The 21272-nt window shown below is 40.6% G+C and overlaps 1 protein-coding gene across 1 annotated transcript; it reads right to left on the bottom strand.

Moving 5' to 3' along the window:
* Window positions 1-6003: 6003 nt before the first annotated feature.
* Window positions 6004-18286, bottom strand: INA (internexin neuronal intermediate filament protein alpha). Its single transcript, XM_075348614.1, has 3 exons — window positions 17055-18286; window positions 12576-12700; window positions 6004-9293 (listed from the first exon to the last, which is right to left on the bottom strand). The coding sequence occupies exons 1-3, from the start codon at window positions 18099-18101 to the stop codon at window positions 9011-9013; spliced, it is 1455 nt and encodes a 484-aa protein (XP_075204729.1). The 5' UTR covers window positions 18102-18286; the 3' UTR covers window positions 6004-9010.
* Window positions 18287-21272: the final 2986 nt, after the last annotated feature.

Genomic DNA, 21272 nt, shown 5'->3' with positions numbered 1-21272 from the left:
CATTGGATTTCCTTCTCTCTTGTAGGTTACCTCTTCGGTGTAGATAGAGAAGATGAAATCATTTTCCTTGCAGTTCTTATCTTTATCCTGCACGTTCCCCATATACCTGTGTCCCAGATGATAAGGGGATTCATGCATTCATGTGTGGATCTCTATAAATTGACTTCAGTCTCATCTGTCCCTTTTATTAACAAACTGTGTACAGCACCGCAGCATATGTTGGCACTATGCAGGCAACACGGAATAAAGTGTTTTGAGAATTTTGTATTAAATAAAATTAGAGCAAATTCTTGCCACTTTTAACTTTTAAATTAAAAAATACACTCAACGAAAGGAATAACTGTGTAATGCATATTGCAGGGCCTGCAGGGCCATGTGTGACATAGCCTTCAAACAACACCAGAGAGCGGATCCCTTCGTCATACACTGTCCCCTCGGGCCGTGAATTTGGCACAACATAGTGAATTTAACATTAGTTTCAATAATTAGAGATAAGTTTTAAGATGGCAGATAGATATATATATATATATATATATATATATATATATATATACATACACACAGTCATATGAAAAAGTTTGGGCACCCCTATTAATGTTAACCTTATTTTTTATAACAATTTGGGTTTTTGCAACAGCTCTTTCAGTTTCATATATCTAATAAATGATGGACTGAGTAATATTTCTGGATTGAAATGAGGTTCATTGTACTAACAGAAAATGTGCAATCCGCATGTAAACAAAATTTGACCGGTGCAAAAGTATGGGCACCCTAATCAATTTCTTGACTTGAACACTCATAACTACTTTTTACTGACTTACTAAAGCACTAAATTGGTTTTGTAACCTCATTGAGCTTTGAACTTCATAGGCAGGTGTATCAAATCATGAGAAAAGGTATTTAAGGTGGCCACTTGCAAGTTGTTCTCCTATTTGAATCTCCTATGAAGAGTGGCATCATGGGCTCCTCAAAACAACTCTCAAATGATCTGAAAACAAAGATTATTCAACATAGTTGTTCAGGGGAAGGATACAAAAAATTGTCTCAGAGATTTAAACTGTCAGTTTCCACTGTAAGGAACATAGTAAGGAAATGGAAGAACACAGGTACAGTTCTTGTTAAGCCCATAAGTGGCAGGCCAAGAAAAATATCAGAAAAGCAGAGAAGAAGAATGGTGAGAACAGTCAAGGACAATCCACTGACCACCTCCAAAGACCTGCAGCATCATCTTGCTGCAGATGGTGTCAATGTGCATTGGTCAACAATACAGCGCACGTTGCACAAGGAGAAGCTGTATGGGAGAGTGATGTGAAAGAAGCCGTTTCTGCAAGCACACCACAAACAGAGTCGCTTGAGGTATGCAAAAGCACATTTGGACAAGCCAGTTACATTTTGGAAGAAGGTCCTGTTGACTGATGAAACAAAGATTGAGTTGTTTGATCATACAAAAAGGCGTTATGCATGGAGGCAAAAAAACACAGCATTCCAAGAAAAGCACTTGCTACCCACAGTAAAATTTGGTGGAGGTTCCATCATGCTTTGGGGCTGTGTGGCCAATGCCGGCACCGGGAATCTTGTTAAAGTTGACGGTCGCATGGATTCAACTGAGTATCAGCAGATTCTTGACAATAATGTGCAAGAATCAGTGACGAAGTTGAAGTTACGCAGGGGATGGATATTTCAGCAAGACAATGATCCAGGCATTCATGCAGAGGAACAATTACAATGTTCTGGAATGGCCATCCCAGTCCCCAGACCTGAATATCATTGAAAATCTGTGGGATGATTTGAAGCGTGCTGTCCATGCTCGGCGACCATCAAACTTAACTGAACTGGAATTGTTTTGTAAACAGGAATGGTCAAATATACCTTCATCCAGGATCCAGGAACTCATTAAAAGCTACAGGAAGCGACTAGAGGCTGTTATTTTTGCAAAAGAAGCATCTACAAAATATTAATGTCACTTTTATGTTGAGGTGCCCATACTTTTGCACCGGTAAAATTTTGTTTAAATGCGGATTGCACATTTTCTGTTAGAACAATAAACCTCATTTCAATCCAGAAATATTACTCAGTCCATCAGTTATTAGATATATGAAACTGAAATAGCTGTTGCAAAAACCCAAATTGTTATAAAGAAATATATATATATATATATATATATATTTACAGTACAGACCAAACGTTTGGACACACCTTCTCATCTCTAGAACAACTGTTAAGAGGAGACTTTGTGCAGCAGGCCTTCATGGTAAAATAGCTGCTAGGAAACCTCTGCTAAGGACAGACAACAAGCAGAAGAGACTTGTTTGGGCTAAGAACACAAAGGAATGGACATTAGATTAGAAAAGGTGAATGGATGGACTCTACATGGCTGGTTCCCACCGTGAAGCATGGAGGAGGAGGTGTGATGGTGTGGGGGTGCTTTGCTGGTGACACTGTTGGGGATTTATTCAAAATTGAAGGCATACTGAACCAGCATGGCTACCACAGCATCTTGCAGTGGCGTGCTATTCCATCCGGTTTGCGTTTATTTGGACCATCATTTATTTTTCAACAGGACAATGACCCCAAACACACCTCCAGGCTGTGTAAAGGCTATTTGACTAAGAAGGAGAGTGATGGGGTGCTACGCCAGATGACCTGGTCTCCACAGTCACCAGACCTGAACCCAATCCAGATGGTATGGGGTGAGCTGGACCGCAGAGTGAAGGCAAAAGGGCCAACAAGTGCTAAGCATCTCTGGGAACTCCTTCAAGACTGTTGGAAAACCATTTCTAGTGACTACCTCTTGAAGCTCATGAAGAGAATGCCAAGAGTGTGCAAAGCAGTAATCAAAGCAAAAGGTGGCCACTTTGAAGAACCTAGAATATAAGACATTATTTTTTTAAGTATTTCATTCCACATGTTTTAATTCATGATTTTGAAGCCTTCAATGTGAATCTACAATTTTCAGAGTCCTGAAAATAAAGAAAACTCTGTGAATGAGAAGGTGTGTCCAAACGTTTGGTCTGCACTGTATACATAATATATATACACATATATATATATATATATATATATGCTGTATCTATATGTTTTTATTTTAGATACCTTCCCTTATTTTCTTCTTTTCCAGGGTCACCGGACAGAGAAGTGTCATCCATATTACTTTCTCCTGGAAGACATGAAGTACAACTTTCTTCCCCTGATAAAAAAGTAACAAAGAAACTGCATACAGAATCTGATCATTCAGCCCCAGTCTACTCGGCAAAGCTGACATATGTGACGCAGAAAACAAAATGTCAAAACTTAAAGAAAACGTTTTTTAAAAAATCTATACATAATAAAAACCTGAAAATAATTTGCATTTGATGTGTGAAGCTATTGTAGACCTACCCAAAAACAGGGATGAAAAGGATTGAAACAATATGGTGTACAGCCAATGTTGACAGGCCACACGACTCAGAGCATACGTTCGCTGGCATTAGCTGCGATTGGAGATAGCTCTAATTGCCACAGTTTAACTCCGGCAAAGAGTGACCAAGGCATCTAATGAGGAAAAAAACAGGAGGAACCTCTCTGACCCACATTGTCCCCCCAAGATGCAATTATGATCCTGCTGGGTTGTCTAATGGCAGATTGCATCCGCCATTTGGCTACGAGGCCCCCTAATTAGACCATGGCCATCCCTTGCAGCCAGTGCTGAATGTGTCTTGTATAAAACAGGTGAACTATGGACCACTCAGAGACAGACAGGTGGTCTATGCCAAGAGAACGGGCATCGTGTAGGGGATTGTGAAGCAGCGTGCTGAGGATGAACCTCCCTAAATCTATGATTTGCCTTAGTGGTTAGTCAGGGCTCAAGTACTGCCATAGTGTCCTGGGTGTGGGGTATGTTGGTATTATTTTTCTATCATTTTAAGGCTGAATAATCCATTTTTGGATTACCATCACAACATCTCATGGTTGTTGGTTTTTTTTTGGGGGGGGGGAGCATTTAGCACAAGTACCTCAGTTGTCCAAAAAGCTGCTACATTTGAAACTAATTTTTCTCCTAAATTGTTAAAATGCCATTTTTTAATGATAACGCTTTAACCCCAGATTTCATATACGTTCTACTTCCAGTGGGTCTGCTTTATCTGCCAGGAATTTGGACAGGGGGTAGAAAGAAAAAAGGGGGCTTCTCTGTTTGTCATGCTTAGTAATAGAGAAAAGCTAGGGAACAAGATCGCGTCAGAGGGTTTCATCTGATGACTAGTGACAGTAGTAAAAAGTAATACTCACCTGTTCAGTTTTGTGATCCACAACATATAAAAAGCCCAGAAAATATCAGCTGCTGCAGCCACACGAGTTAGAAAACCGGTAAAGTGCCAAGAAGGAATGAATGAAGATCCAAAGAAACAGGAACAGTAGTGATGTAGTTTTTTATCAACACAATTCAAAGTCATCCAACTTCTTCATCAGGAAAACAACACACAGACTCACAATTTATGTTTTTTTCTTGATGAAGAGTCTGGATTACCTCAAAACTAGAGATGAGCAAACTCAAGGTTTGGTGTTTGTGCCAAACACAAACTTAACAAAAAAAAAGAGATTGGATGCTTTACGTATGCTGACCACTCGCGCGAATATCGCTGTGCTCGGGTACGCTCGGTGCCGTGCCCAGTGCGAGCCGCTTGCAGCGTTTGATCGGCTCACACTGGGGGTAGCATCAGCATAATCGAATAAAGCGTGCACCACACAAAGAAAATGGGAAAACCTCATCACACCCGCCCCCCAGAAGTGATCTGTTTTTGGCTGGCTGCATGTGGACGGACACCTGAAATGCCCAATCAGTGACTTCCATTGGAGTTCAGGTCAAGTTCGGGTCCAGAACCGAACTCTACCTAAAGTCTGACTACCAAACCGACCTTCCATTGGTCCACTCATTGCTACTCAAAATGCATTGCTAATAACCACATCACTACCGTTCCTGTTTCCTTGGATCTTCTTTGGATCTTCACCACCTGCGCAGAATGCCCCATTCATTCCTATTTGATGCTTAGTAACATGGCTGTTATCACCATCTCCATTTTTCCTTATCTTGTATTAGGCCAAGCGATAAACATTTTAATCTTAAAATTAGTGTTTTACAGGAAAGTGATTGTCATATCGTCACATTTCTCCATGCAGACTTGAAATATTCAGTACACCATAGAAGGTCTTTATTAGTTAATATAGACCTTTTCATGGACCATCACCATCTTCACCCATAAAACAGAGATCTAATGATGAAAATTCAAATAAAATAACAAAAATTGTGGAATCTGTTTGGCTTCTATGAACAATAAATAATTTTTGATATTTAACCTTGATATTCTAGAATTGCAATCTGTCAAATTTTTGCTGGAAAACTATTATCACCACTTTGAGTAACTGTCCCACTAGGTATGGGGAAGTACCAAACGAATGGCAAAAGAGAAATGAAAGCCTGTGTTTAGGGAAGGGGGAGATGATGACCAACCCTGCTGCTGGGCCCTGGTTTCCCTCAATACCGTAGATAGATTCCGCACCTATGCGCCGAGCTGGATAACTGACCCTGAAGTAGTCCCTAGGTAAAGAGCGGATGGGATGAGTGCGTAGTCAACCCCACTAAGCACTAAAGGAGACATAGGAATAACAAACAGGGAAAGTGAACAAACAACTTATCTCCAGATGACTCAGGGAGAGGAAGTGCAACAACCACAAAGATTCTCCAGATGTATGTAAGCCGACTGCTTGCACTGAAGACTTGTAAAGGGTAGAAAAGCTATCACCAGCATCGAGTAATAGGAATTGAAGGTATATAAAGACACAAGGAAAGTGCTGATGAAAAGCAGCTGAAAGAGTGAGGAACTCCGCAGGGTCCTAAAGGGAAAGAGATGATAACCAAGCAGAAATAATAGAAGGTCAGGGAGCAGTTTGGGTAGCCAAACACTGTGACCTTCTATAGCCAGACACCACAGGACTGTCTGTCACCCGAAAATAAACACAGAAACATAGTTGGATTTTATGACTTTTATTTCATATCTTGTCTGCAGGCACAACAATGTTACTTCCTCTCTATGTTGTTATCATTGATTTTTAACATTTCAGGGTATTATGATAAAAAAATGCCCTAAGAAATGCCATTAATCATTGCCACGACACCAGTGGGCAAATAGTAAACATACAACATACATCAAGACAGTAACTGGAAGAATGTCACTAGTCGTAAGGCATTATAAAGAGTCTATATGTGCACACGCCTTTACTGTGATTTGCACCATGTATGTAACCCCTCCGGATAGATAGTATTATGCCTCACTTTGCTGTATATTGCAGTTCATTACCGGCTTCTGTACCAAGTCATCTCATTGTAACTAGCCTGATAATATTAGTGTTCGTGTAACGCTACCGGCTTTGTAGGATAAAGGTGACTTACAGTAGTTGTGTATTACAGTACTAGGTGTTCTAGAAGAAAACGTTGGTTGCTTATCAGAAAAACAGGTTGTGATAATCTGAAATGCCCACAAATTCCAATGTGCTTTAAATTTCAATAATCCCCACATTTCCGTTAGAATTGGATACTAGTTGAGTTTCCATACATCCAAATGTCTAAAAACTAAGTGCACATTTTAGACTGTGTCCTAAACTAAGTAGTAGATTAAGGAGTGATGTGCTTTTCAATAATGAGTGACTATGACAATACACTATGGAATGGTCTACTCATGAGATCTAGAAGTCTGCATCATGCATCCATCATATCAGCATGGTCATGGCCCCTGGCGTGGAAGAACCTGGTTTAAGGTATTGTTATGGACATGATTATATGAAGATACCCAAAATACAGGACAAGATAGCTCTTGCACCCATATTTGCATTCAGAGACATTCAAGAGACTGTCTGGTTCTTTTCCTGTAAATTTAGCTTAACTTGGAATTCACCGAATGAAGAAATATTTATCTTACTTCTTGATACTTCATTAGTATCAAACATATTAGAAAAGTACAGTATTAAGAAATGTTAGGACAAATGTTAGGATCTATGCCGCACATGGCAGATACCAAGTGGTAAAAAAAAGACGTAAAAAAAGAAGTAACATACGCACCGCAATATCAAAATGACTTGCTGTGCACATGCTCAGTCTTTTGTAACTTCTTCTTTAACTGTTTCAGCCTTCAAAAGCCAAGAAGCAAACAAGAGAAGTGATCGGTCTAATCTGGAGGTTGGAAGTTACCACTATTTCATATAAAAAAACAAAAACGTAGATGGCAAATCAAAAACGACATAGAAGACGATAGAAAACGCACTTCAGGAAAATGCCGCCAGCATCTTCTGCTGTAAAAACTATGCCGGAACTCCGGCGTGTAAGGTCACCGTATGCACATAACCTCAGAGCGCCTGAACCCAAAGTTTAATTTCATTACTAATGTAGCCAATATGATTCTTTTTTTTATAATTCTTTCTTTCTGCAGCTAAAAAAAAAGGATCTTGGTTGTTTTGTTTTCAGCACCACTATTTTCAGCACCACCACAGCATGGGTCAGATATTTTCATTCATTTCAATGAGGATGAACTACAATAAGCCTATAAGCGGAGGTGACTCTATTTCGGGAAAAGGAAAATGGAAAAAAAAACTCTTAAAAGGGGATGTCCATATTTTTAGATACACTGACAATTGTCTGTTCGGATTTTTAGGCAGAGGAACAGCAGCGTAAAACAGTAGCAGCAAAGTAGATGAGATTCTATTAAATCTCCACATGGAAATTGACTTGCAACACAGATTTTAGATTCACAATATGTCAAATTATGGTGAAGGATACAATGCAGATTTCACGATTTGCAACGCACAGGTTGAAATCTGCAAGAAAATCATAAAACATACAGATATTCCTGCAAATTCTCCAGCGAATCTGAACACCAATTGTTTTCCGCAATTTACATGATGCACGGACATAAGTTAAAGGGAACCAGTCACCAGATTTGGCGACTATAAGCTGCGGCCACCACCAGTGAGTTCTTATGTACAGTATTCCAGAATACCGTATATAAGAGCTCATGCCGCTCTGTAGAATGTAAAAAACACTCTTATAATACTCACCTAGGTAGCAGTCCGATTGGTGTCGCTGCTCTCGGTCTGGCGTCTCCTCTCTGCGGCGATCTCCGCACTCCTTCTTCCCAGCCAAGTAAGGATCACATGTCCTACGTCATCCACACAAACCGACATTGCGGTCCTGCACAATCGCACTTTGATCTGCCCCATGCCTAATACGCAGGTGTGAGGAATGGGTAAAGACCGCTCCGCCCATGCGCACTACAATACTTTGATCTACCCTCAGCAGGGCAAATTAAAATGTGCCTGCGCAGGACACATCATCCATACTCAGCTTGGCAGAAGGACGGTGATCGCCACAGAGAGGAGACGCGAGACCAGAGAGCAGCAACACCCATTGGACTGGAGCGCCCTCTAGGTGAGTATTATAAAAGTGTTTTTATGTTCTACGGTGTGGCCTGGGCTCGTATATACAGTGTTCCGGAATGCTGTATATAACGGTTCACTGTGATGGCCGCAGCTTATAGTTGCCAAATCTGGTGACAGATTCCCTTTAAATTCCCACTATCTCTAAGAAGAGAAATTATTCCTGTCTTCCATTATCATTGTTTGGGAACATACACCAGAATTGGAACAAAGTAAAACATGAAAAGTTTGTGAATGCTCTCCATTGGTTTTGTCTCGGAGATCCATTAGTATCTTCTACAGTTGGCCAATGACTGCTCTTCAAGTCTTCTCTTCTCTTCTTCATTGTAGGCTGGAGAGACATACTAGGACTTATGGTTCTGAACTTGTCGAGGGGTCATGGACTACATGCCTAAAATTCATTTACATTGTGATTTCCAACATGAATGCACTTTCTTAGAAAACCTCTGTGACCATATATGATACAAGCATTAGCGGTGATCTCTACGAGTGAATGAATCCATGACAAAAGTGAAAATTCTAAGGGAGAAATTGGTAAATTACTAGCTGCCTAAGGTTTACCATTAAATCCATCATTCTGGTCCGACTTCTCTATTTTTTTGGTTGAAACAACAGTTTCTTCAATTATTTCTTCATAGGTTTCTCCTCTGTGAGTAGATGTTTTAGAGCTTATTTTGCTGCCCGCATCTGCTTCATCTTTCCTTGTGGAAGCCGATATCTTAGAGGATGAAATATGGACTCGGGGCTGATAAGAATAACTCTGGGTTGGGTTTGGAGGCATAATGCTGATTCCGCTGGTGCTAAACCTGGTCTCCTCACCCTCCAACAATTTCCTGGAAAACAAAAATCATAACAAAAAATTAACAATCTTAAAGAATACCAAATATATATATATGTTAGGCTAATCCACCTGTTCACCCACTACTCCCCGACCTCTCCTCTCTGCCAATCCCTTCACTGGCTTCCCATTGCCCAATGACTACAGTTCAAAACACTAAAGGGGGCTTTACACGTTGCGACATCGCTTCCGAAATATCGTCAGGGTCACGTCATTAGTGACGCACATCCGGCGCCGGTAGTGACATCGCAACGTGTAAATCCTAGGTGCGACGATAAACGATCGCAAAAGCGTCGAAAATCGTTGATCTGTGTATCGTCGTTCATTTCCATAATGTCGGGTCGACCGTGGGTACGATGTTGTTTGTCATTCCTGCAGCTCCAACATCGCTGTGTGTAAACCCGCAGGAGCGACAAACATCTCCTTACCTGCTTCCCGATGGCAATGCGGAAGGGAAAAGGTGGGCGGGATGTTATGTCCCGCTCATCTCCGCCCCTCCGCTTCTATTGGCCGGCCGATTAGTGACGTCGCTGTGACGCCGAACGCACCTCCCCCTTGAAGAAGGGATAGTTCGGCAGTCACAGCGACGTCGCCGAGCAGGTATGTGCGTGTGAAGCTGCCGTAGCGATAATGTTCGCTACGGCAGCAATAACCACATATCGCATGTGCGATGGGGGTGGGTACTATCGCACTCGGCATCGCTAGCCGATGCTAGCGATGTCGCAATGTGTAAAGTACCCCTAACAATGACATACAAAGCCATCCACAACTTGTCTCCTCCCTACATCTGTGACCTAGTCTCCCGGTACTTACCTGCACGTAACTTTTGATCCTCACAAGATCTCCTCTGCTCCCCTCTCATCTCCTCTTCCCACCATCGTATCCAAGATTTCTCCCGTGCCTCCCCCTTACTCTGGAATGCTCTGCCACAACATATCAGACTCTCGCCTACCTTGACAAGCCTCAAAAGGAACCTGAAGACCCACCTCTTCCGACAAGCCTACAACCTGCTGTAACCCTCAGTCTGATATAACGCCGAACAACCAGCTCTACCCTCACCTACTGTATCCTCACCTATCCCTTGTAGACTGTGATCCGTCGTGAGCAGGGACCGCTCTCCTCCTGTACCAGTCTGTGCCTTGTATTGTTTATGATTATTGTACTTGTCTCTATTATGTATACCCCTTTCACATGTAAAGTGCCATGGAATAAATGGCGCTATAATAATAAATAATAATAATGATAATAATAATTATAATATTAATAATAATAATAATCTTAGGGGCCTTTAGGCACATATTGCCTGCATCTTACTTTATCAATGTCCTCCTCCAGCTCCCACAGTACAAAGACTGCCTATTTAACACACAGTACCCTTCCCGAGGGCTGCCCATAGACATTGCAGCAATGTTCCAGGATATTCTCATCCCATAAAATTATGTCATAGTGCCAGGATATGCCGTCACTTTATGATTGAGGGGATCTATCCTCCGGGATATTCATAGATCCTGGTAATGAATGGGCTGCAGTGTGGATTAATTTTGGCGGCCTGCTCATTGTTTTTTATTGTATTGCCCCTGGACACCTGGCTTTGCCGGAAACCACAGCTGACTCATTCACTTGAATGAAGCAGCGCTGCAGTTGCCCTGCACAGCTAAAAGTCAAGGCCTCTGCAGAGATAGAAAATGCATTGGCTAGTCTATATACATAAATAGGTCGCTATAAGTTGGACATTTATTAAAAAAAAAAATAATAATGTATGGGGTATGGTCTAATAAAAAAATGACAACTTTAGAATTAGTGGGAATAGAAAAGAGCAAAAACTGGCAACGTTTGACCTCAGGTACTCTTTTAATAAAATATATGCTTTTGCTATCTTGAAATGTTAAACAATCTCCTGTTGCCTGGTTTACTTTTCTCAAAATGTTTGTATATATACATATGTTTGTACAATATGTATATATTATTCCAGCCAAATGCATAGTTGTAATACCACATACATAATTCCTTTTTAAATGTTCAGCTTTCAGATACCCATTTAGATACAGATATTACAAACATATTACACAATGAAAAATTAAGACAATAATACATTTAGAATAAAATAATTAATCATTAAAAAGGAATATTTTGGAATTGATAGAAATAGTGAAAGACTTTAGGACGATTACTGTCAATGTTATTATTTATACATGATCCTATATATTTTACAGATGTAACTAGTTTTTTCATAGACACACAAATAAAAATGCAAACTAGACTGTGAGCCCTCGGGGGCGGGGTCCTCTCTCCCCCTGTAGACTATGAGACCTTGGGAGCAGGGTCATCTCTCCTCCTGTAGACTATGGGCTCTTGTGGGCAGTGTCCTCTCTCCTCCTGTACACTGTGATCCCTCATGGGCAGGGTCCTCTCTCCTCCTGTACACTGTGAGCCCTCGGGGGCGGGGTCCTCTCTCCCCCTGTAGACTATGAGACCTTGGGAGCAGGGTCATCTCTCCTCCTGTAGACTATGGGCTCTTGTGGGCAGTGTCCTCTCTCCTCCTGTACACTGTGAGCCCTTGGGGCAGGGTCCTCTCTCCTCCTGTACACTATGAGACCTTGGGAGCAGGGTCATCTCTCCTCCTGCAGACTGTGAGCCCTCGTGGGCAGTATCCCCTCTCCTCCTGTAGACTGTGAGCCCTCGAGGACAGCGTCCTCTCTCCTCCTGTAGACTGTGAGCCCTCGTGGGCAGCGTCCTCTCTCCTCCTGTAGACTGTGAGCCCTCGTGGGCAGGGTCCTCTCTCCTCCTGTAGACTGTGAGCCCTTGGGGGCAGGGTCTTTTCTCCTCCTGTAGACTGTGAGCCCTCGGGGGCAGGGTCCTCTCTCCTCCTGTACACTGTGAGCCCTCGTGGGCAGCGTCCTCTCTCCTCCTATAGCCTGTGAGCCCTCGGGAGCAGAGTCCTCTCTCCTCCTGTAGCCTGTGAGCCCTCGGGAGCAGAGTCCTCTCTCCTCCTATAGACTGTGAGCCTTCGTGGGCAGGGTCCTCTCTCCTCCTATAGACTGTGAGCTCTCGTGGGCAGGGTCCTCTCTCCTCCTATAGACTGTGAGCTCTCGTGGGCAGGGTCCTCTCTCCTCCTATAGACTGTGAGCTCTCGTGGGCAGGGTCCTCTCTCCTCCTGTACCAGTCTGTGCCTTGTATTGGTCATGATTATTGTACTTGTTTTTATTGTGTACCCATTTTCACATGTAAAGCACCATGAAATATAATAAATAATAATAATAATATAGTAAGAAATTACCGGTATGCTGCTATTTCAATGTCCAGGGCCATCTTGACATTTAGTAGGTCCTGATATTCCCGCAGATGGCGAGCCATTTCACCTTTTGTGCTCCTCAGTTCATTTTCCAATTGATTAATTGCATCCTTTAATCAATAAGAGAGAGTGATTGTATTATGTAGTGTGCCAGTAATGTTATAAAATGTTTTGGGTAACAATAAAGGCAGCAAGGCTTATATTTGATATGTGATACATACAGATCCAGATTGCAAAATTCCCCTTAAAAGACCAAGTGATGTTTAGAATCAGGGTCATCTGGCCAGGCCCAGTCTTCAGTGCACCTCATAATTTACCCTGCCAGCACCTCTTACACCCATTATAGTACTATACATTTGCATATAGTCACAGTTCTGGAAGAGCAATCACCTCCTAAATTAACAGATGGTAAACCTCTCAGCTACGGCCTGTGTCCCTCTCAGAATGGGGGTAAAATGCATTAGAAGACAAACTTATATTTAGCTATTTTTTGTACATTGTCTGTCAGGTCATAGTGGGAGTAGTAATTTTGGAGGACCAGAAGTTGTAGACCAATGAAGTACAAAGATTATGCATATAATGACTGTGCATATATAAATGTTTCTAAACACACTAGCTTATATCATGGCTTTTTTTTTGTGCTGATTTTTTATTTTTTTATTTTTTGCTCGAAAGAGTCAACAATGTGCTGCTAACAAATCTGGTGTGTTTAGTACTTTGAGTGCACAAGGGTGAACTGCTCTAAATAACCTTATAATTTAATTTAAACTGGAGCTCTAATTAATAGCAAACAAACTTGATATTCTTGCTGACACTTTTATGAAATCAAAAGAGCTGAAATTATAGAAAAAGTAAAGAAATGATATCACAAAGATGCTATTTAAATGTGATATATCTAAAGTATCAACAAAGGAGTTTCTAAGTCCTGACTCAGCTGCTCTTTGTCATAGATTTTGTAGCGCCCAAGGGTATTGTTGAAACCATTCTTAATTCTATCAATCACATTCTTAGCACTTCTAGTGAAACAAAGTACTAAAAAAACAGTCATGAAGGAACTAAGAATGAAATGTGGCAGAAGGAAATTGAACATTGCAACCATTTGTCAATACTGTAAATGAATAATTATATAGATCTTCACTTTGAAGCTGTATATACTTTGGAAATCTCTAGGTGCACGTGGGATCGATCTGAGTGTTGTAGTTTTCCCTTTCAAGGATGTTGATTTGTAAATAGATAAAGTAATAGAGTCTCTTGGATCCAATATCATCTACAAATAAATGGTTAATCAAACAAAAAAAAAAAATGATTCTAAGAGCAATTTCTATTCTAATTGGAGGAAAATATCCCTTTTCTTAATAAATGAAATCAAGGGTTAAGGAGCATGCTTCAGTGAGAGGACCCAATCAATCAAATACCTGATCTCAGATAGCTGGACCAAAGTGGGGGATGGGCAGTTTCAAAGGGGATATTGAGATTAGCAACTCGTACATTTGTAAGTCCAGAGTTTTTATTTATTGTGTCAGGAAGCAGCAAGAATAAATATCACACGACTGTATTTGTGAACAGCACACTTCTCTTGGAAACAGCGCCACCTTTGTCTAGAGTCTGTGTCTGGTATTGCACCTCAGTCCCATTTCATTAAAAGTAAAACCACGTGAAAATTGAGCTATTTCTGGAACAATCACTTTCACCATCTCAACTTTGCGTGATACAAAGTAACGCAATCCCTATTGTGTTACATTTAAATTTACGTCAGATCTCTGACTCTGTTTTTCACAAATTTATTTTACACTTTAAGAAATCAGTTCCATATAAGATATGACTGCAATATGCCAGCATGAAAAAGAAAAAGGAGTAAGAGAAATGCGAAAATTAGTTTGGTCTCCCTTGGAGGTTGCCTGGGAAATGAAGCCTACAGAATCCTCAGGGAGTTTGGTTGCTGGAATAATACTGTGCACACCTTGGTTTCTACTTTATGCCTTCTGTAACTCTTCTCTAAAGCTCGGATACAAAACTAGGTTATCAGCTTAGCTGTGCCACACGCCATGAAGGCTAAAGGAATAAAGACAAGGTGCCACTCCCTGCTAAAGATGGCGACGGAAGTTATGTGGGGGGGATCTAATATTTGCTACCAGAATGGTTATACTATGCAAGATGTGTCATCTATCGGAAGATGATTTTAAGTATCTCCAACAATTCCCTTACACATAAAAGTGAATATACATCTTCAAAAACAAATATTTAGTCAACTATTTCTAATTGTACTGTACTTATATTACAACATTGTTTTTATGCTTGATATAGTATAATTGTAAATGGAATACAAAATAGTAGTGAGAGGTTGAATGTGCAAGTAGGTAGATAATGACAGATAAATATATGAGAGATAGCTAAATAAATAAGTAAATATTATTTATATACATATATATATATATATATATATATATATATATATATACACACACACACACATATAGATAGATAATGAGAGATAGCTAAATAAATAAATATATACAGATAGATAGTTTATGAGAGACAGATAAATATAAGGATAATGAGAGATAGCTCTATATCTATCTATCTATCTATCTATTTCTCTCTCTCTCTCTGTATATATATATATGTATATATATATATATATATATATATATATATTTATATATATAAAATGAGAGATGGATAAATATATAGATAATGAGACATAGATAAATAAATATACATGTATATGAGAGATATATTCATAGATAGAAAAATAGATAGAGAAAAGAGAGATAGAAAGATTGATAGATGAGAGATAGATAAATATATAGATAAAGAGCGTTAGATAAATAAATAAATATATATATATATATATATATATATATATACACACACACATAATGAGAGCGAGCGATAGATAGATAGATAGATAATAGATAGATGGATAGATAGATAAATATATAGCTAATGAGAGGTAGATAGATAGATTTATAGGGAGATAAATAGATAGTTAATGAGCGATAGATAGATAGGTAGATAGATAGATAGATAATGGATATATAGATAGATAGATAGATAGATAGATAATGATAGAGATAGATAGATAGATAGATAATGATAGAGATAGATAGATAATGGATATATATATAGATAGATAGATAGATAGATAGATAGATAGATAGATAATGAGAGAGATAGATAGATAATGGATAGATAGATAGATAGAGGGATAGATAGATACATATTACAGAAGGTTTCGACAGTGATATATGCTTATGTAAATATATGGCAAATAGAAAACAAACAGATAAATCCATAAAATTTATGAAATAAATAGATGATAAATAAATATATTAGTTTTTCTTTATAAAAATAGATAGCTGGATTGATATTTAGATGGTGAACATTTTCTTCATGAGCAAACACAGTGACAAGAATTAAATTGGAAAATACATGTCCCAATATAATAGTTATTGTTCTGCTGTTCTGCCCTTAATAACATGGGTATTACAGCCATGAGAGATTTTAGAAAAAACCACTAACTTTTAATAAAAACAAAATAAAGGATATCAGCCCTCCCCTCCCTCCCTCTTTATCTTGCCCCCCTCGGATGGAGCCCCTAACACTCCAGAATGCCTTTGTTAGCCTCTGCTGCCCCCCTGTCGCTCCGCCCCCCCCTCCCTGCCCCTACTCCCCCCTCCCTGCCCCTCCCTGCCCCTACTCCCCCCTCCCTCCCCCTCCCTGCCCCTACTCCCCCCTCCCTGCCCCTCCCTGCCCCTCCTCCCCCCTCCCTGCCCCTCCCTGCCCCTCTCCCCCCTTCCTGCCCTCCTGGAGAGGATTTTTTTTACTTTCCAGTGCACCAGAAGCAGCTAATGCCTGCACGAATGTGTTACATAAGGCTCCTCATCTATAATGCATTACAGTCATTTTTCTGATTCCAGATTAACCTGTTCAAGGAAAATCTAATTGGTCCCATATTCCGTGAGCTGCATTTATTGTGGAAATACAAAGTACTGTACATTAGCAAATGTCTGGAACAGATTTTGGCTAATAAAGTGAATGATTCCCTGTTATAACCTTATGTTAGGGCAGGGTCCTCTATCCTCCTGTACCTGTCGGTGCCTTGTATTGTTTATGATTATTGTACCGTACCTGTCCCTATTTTGTATACCCCTTTCACATGTAAAGCGCCATGGAATAAATGGCGCTATAATAATTAATAATAATAATAAATGTTAATAGACAATGTGAAAACAGCAAGAAAACGTATCCAGTAATAAATCTATCTTCATATAAGACAATAGGGAACCTGGTGCAGCAAGAGCCGGATCAGCACCATGGACAGGGTCAGCTCCACAGAGCAATGTGATAAGGAGGGTAAGGAGGGTGGTACTGGCTACAGCCCCTATAGCAAGTGCACCCTGTCCTCACAACAGAACTCACAAGAAATCCCATAGTATCAGGACACTATACCCGGAGCCTTACCTGCATGCCTGCTGCCTCTGCAATGTGTCTTTCCTCCATCTCCTGGATCTGCCTGTCCAGAGACTCATTAGTACCACGAAGACTTTCCATCTCGATGGTCTTGGACTGGAGCTGTCTTCTGTAGTCGTTGATCTCCTCCCTGCTGGCTCTGATGACTTCGGAGCTGCGAGATGCCTGCTCACTCAGGTTGGCAAATTTGGACTTGTACCACTCATCTGCAGATTGGAGGTTTTTGGCTGCCAGAGACTCATACTGAGAACGGATATCCTTCAAAGCTGAAGTTAGATCAGGCTTAGACACCTCCATTTCTACAGAGACCTGGGAGGCTTGAATCATGGCCATCAACTCTGTAACTTCTTCTTCATGGACTTTTCTCATAAACGAGATCTCATCCAGCAGAGATTCCACCTTTTTTTCCAGATCCAAGCGAGCCAAGGTGGCATCATCCACATCTTTCTTGTGCGTCTTCAAGGCGTACTCAGTTTCCTCTCTCATCCTGATCTCATCCTCATATTTAGCCTTGAGTTTCTGGAGATCATCCTCAAGACTGTCCCTCTCTAGGATGAGCTGAGCCTTCTCAGTGTTCAGATCTTCTATTTGAGCCCGGAGATCTTTAAGCTCTTGCTGATAAAGCTCTCCAAGCCTGGAGGGTTCGGCTTGCCTCTGCCTTAGGGCTATCAGCTCGGTCTCCAGCACCTTGTTCTGCTGTTCCAGGTTCCGCACCTTCTCAATGAACATTGCAAAGCGATCATTGAGACCTTGGAGCTGCTCCTTTTCATTGGTACGGATAATCTTAAACTCATTGTTCAAGACTGAAGTTTGAGTCAGGTCTAAGTTTTCTCCAGACAAATAGCCACCTGATCGGCCAACTCTCCTATACGATTGGGAAGAGACATTGCTGCGCGACCCAGACTGGGACCTAAAGGGACCAGAGATGGTTGTCCTGGAAGAAGAGCTGCTCCCTCCAAGGCGACTGGTTGACCTAGGAGGGTCTCCAAAAATCTTCCTGTATGAGGAGGAAAGGTAGTGATCTGAGCCAAAACTCATCTTGGAGAGAGAATGAGGGAGGGACACCTGCGCTCCGGCTTTTATACTGCGAGGCAAGATCAATAGCTTGGAAAAAAAAGCATTTACTTAGGTTACCACATTGGATGATTTAACCTCTTCCTCCCTGGAATGCACGAATTATCTGCTCTGCTGCAGCAGTAGATCCTGCACAGGAGAATGGAGAAGGAGGGAAGTAGAGCTTTATTTCCAGGCGCACAGATGGAACTGTCCATTTTGCCGCAGTGCTGATGTCAGCGATTCTGCTTAATTCCCCAGCCCCCCCCCCCCCCCTATGCTGGGTACAGGGGCTCCCCCACCAACCTCGTGTCCCCATATCCACTCCTCAGATCTGCAAAGAAGAAATCCTGCAACACAAATTGCTAAGTCCATATCAAGTCTCCTCCTGCAAAGTAGAGAAATAACAAGTGGGATTCACATTGTTACATAAGTAAAGCTCTATATAATCCCATAATTCTTGAAAACTCTTAACAGAAATTCTGTTTTATGGTCTCCATCCATCCAGATGGGAGGTGGGAAGGTGGGGGGGGGGGGGTCCTCAATCTCCAGAGAAGCTTAAGCAGAAATATTAATCTTTCTTTCTGGCTCTGGCAGCTTTTTATCTGGATTCTCAGTAATGCCAGTGTCCTTAAAATCTGATATAACAGTTACATATTGCAATCAGCCTTTAGTTACAGATGTAGCAGATCTGGCTTTTACTTTAACTCTTAGAAGAGAATGCTAAGATAGTGTAGTAGGTTCAATCTTATGTAAAACCATTGTAAAATCACTGATATTACAATTTCAACATCTGAATGTGACAATATACTATAGAAGGCAGAATATGCTTGGTCCTATGTGCTCATAAATCTGGATGTGCAAAGTTGAAATATTCTGTATAATATACCTTTCCATCCTAAGTGGATAAAGCATGTGCAATGCAAAATATCCTTATTGCTCCTATGTGGCTCATGGATCTTTAACTATGTGTTGTATTTTTATACTAATTAATCATCCTCCTCCAATTTAATGCTCTATATGTGGGTGTGTCTTTACAGTACACACACATACACACATATATACGGTATATATATATATGTATATATATATATATATATATATATATATATACTGCTCAAAAAAATAGAGGGAACACTTAAACAGCACAATGGTATTTTAGTGTTCCCTTTATTTTTATGAGCAGTATATATATATATATATATATATAAAAATATATATTATATAATGTATATATATACATTTTGTTTTATATATATGTATATTATTTGTTGTGGTTTTTTAGTTTTTTTTTTATTTATCTGTATATATATATATATATATATATATATATATATATATATACATATATACACACACATATATATACATATATATATATATATATAAAAATATGCATTGTTGACAGAGCAAATATATAATAATCAGAAGTAGAGGAATAGTAATCTCCTGCGTTGATATTATACTGGACAAGTCCATTAATCTCAGATAATGCCTGTCGCCCATTATTAAAGCTCAGAGTGGATCAGCAGTATAGCTATCTGCATTGGGTTTTGTACTTTTTGCCTATATTTTTCAGCCACTCCTGCTTCCTCCCCCACTCTCAAAACAACTTAATGGTTAACCCTGGGGTGTGTCTGCGCATGAGATTAATTTCTGAGAGCAACTGAGGACAATGGCAGATGTCTTGCATTCTCTATACAGTGCTATGGGATACGTTTGCATTCAATAAATAAGAGTTCTGTAATCCTGAGAAGCCAAGTTCATCCTTTCTCATATCCCTTTGTAGATATATATTATTGTAGTGGATTCTTCCCTTAGCAGCAGCTTGCTTTGTCTGATATTCTTAGTGTTGAAGGTGGGAATTAGCAGTCCCTGCTGCATTTTATAACAGTGATTTTACCTAATTTCAGTTTCATGATGCTACATAATTGACACTGTTTAGTATTAAAAAAAAATGCTAATTTTATACACATCAGAAATATGAAAGGGATGGTTCGAAGGCCAAAATAATTTTCCTCCTAAATCCCTAACTATTTAGTGCCATAATCTAAATGATTTTCTAATATACGTGTATTAAAAATTCCCTATCCTTCCCTAACTACACTAACTGCTATTCTATTTTTTTCATAACTTCATCTGGTGATGCTTTGTTTGATGCATGCTGGCATCATCAGGGGGAAGAGGCTGCAGTCACTGCTGCAACCTCTGCTACCTGTCAGAAACAAAGCGTCATTAGTGACACTTGTTTCAGGGGTTGGGCTAGTCCCTGCATACTGAGCACAATGACAGCACTCCCTATGTTTCTCGCTCAAATCAGCAGTAATAAGCTGGCAACAGAGCAGTGTCAGAATACCCAGCGTGCAGAGACCAGTGCCACTCCTGCAAGGGACATCACTGGTCTCTGTATGTCGGGTATTCTGACGATCTGCTATGTTGGTGGCTCATTACCGCTGATCTGAGCAACAGAAAGTGCTGTCAGTTTGCACATTGTGTAGAGTGGCACAGGGTGGTAGTCACCAGTGAGGGATTGACTCCTGATACTCCAGTATGCTACATGAAATACCTTATCATAGAATGGTAGAGTTGGTAGGGACCTCAAGGCCATCGGGTCCAACCCCCTGCGAGTGCAGGTTTTCCTAAATCATCCAGCTATATACCTGGTCCTGGCTGGGTGTGTGGACTTTTGCCGTGTGGGCTGGGAACCCATGTGGATCACATAGTGCCAATGGAATTGGCTGGCAAGGACCAGATGATGACTCACACTCACAAGGAGACCAACAGTCCACTTTAAACCACAACTCTTTTCTGTATGGTTAATTCTCTATCACAACTTCCGATTCAAGATAGCGGGCACACATCTTACAGTATGTACCAGTTTGGCACATTATCAGACCCAGTGCAACTTCCCTTTGGGTTCCTTCAGATCTAACTGGTCTTGTGAGTCCCAGTGTAATCCAGTCCAGCATTACAACACACACCATGATGGTCACCTTTCCTTTCCTGCCGTCCCACGTCCAGACTCCTTAGGAATCCCATAATGACAGAAGTTATGCCTGTGAACTCCCGGACGCTTAGCGAGAAACCGCTTGGCATTATTAATATATCGTAAGAACTCCAGCAGGGTCACTCTGTTGCATGACCATACCATGAGTA

This window comes from Anomaloglossus baeobatrachus, chromosome 5, assembly GCF_048569485.1.
Source record: "Anomaloglossus baeobatrachus isolate aAnoBae1 chromosome 5, aAnoBae1.hap1, whole genome shotgun sequence".
NCBI lineage: Eukaryota > Metazoa > Chordata > Amphibia > Anura > Aromobatidae > Anomaloglossus > Anomaloglossus baeobatrachus.
This window is presented reverse-complemented; position numbering and strand designations above follow the sequence as displayed.

What these genes read in the sequence shown, in the direction of transcription:
- INA (XM_075348614.1), bottom strand. Translation starts at nt 18,101, where the DNA reads ATGAGTTTTGGCTCAGATCACTACCTTTCCTCCTCATACAGGAAGATT. An exon ending in CAGAGGCAGCAGGCATGCAG is followed by an intron (nt 12,701 to 17,054) that starts GTAAGGCTCCGG and finishes TATTGATTAAAG; the next exon opens with GATGCAATTAATCAATTGGA. An exon ending in ATTGAAATAGCAGCATACCG is followed by an intron (nt 9,294 to 12,575) that starts GTAATTTCTTAC and finishes TTTGTTTTCCAG; the next exon opens with GAAATTGTTGGAGGGTGAGG.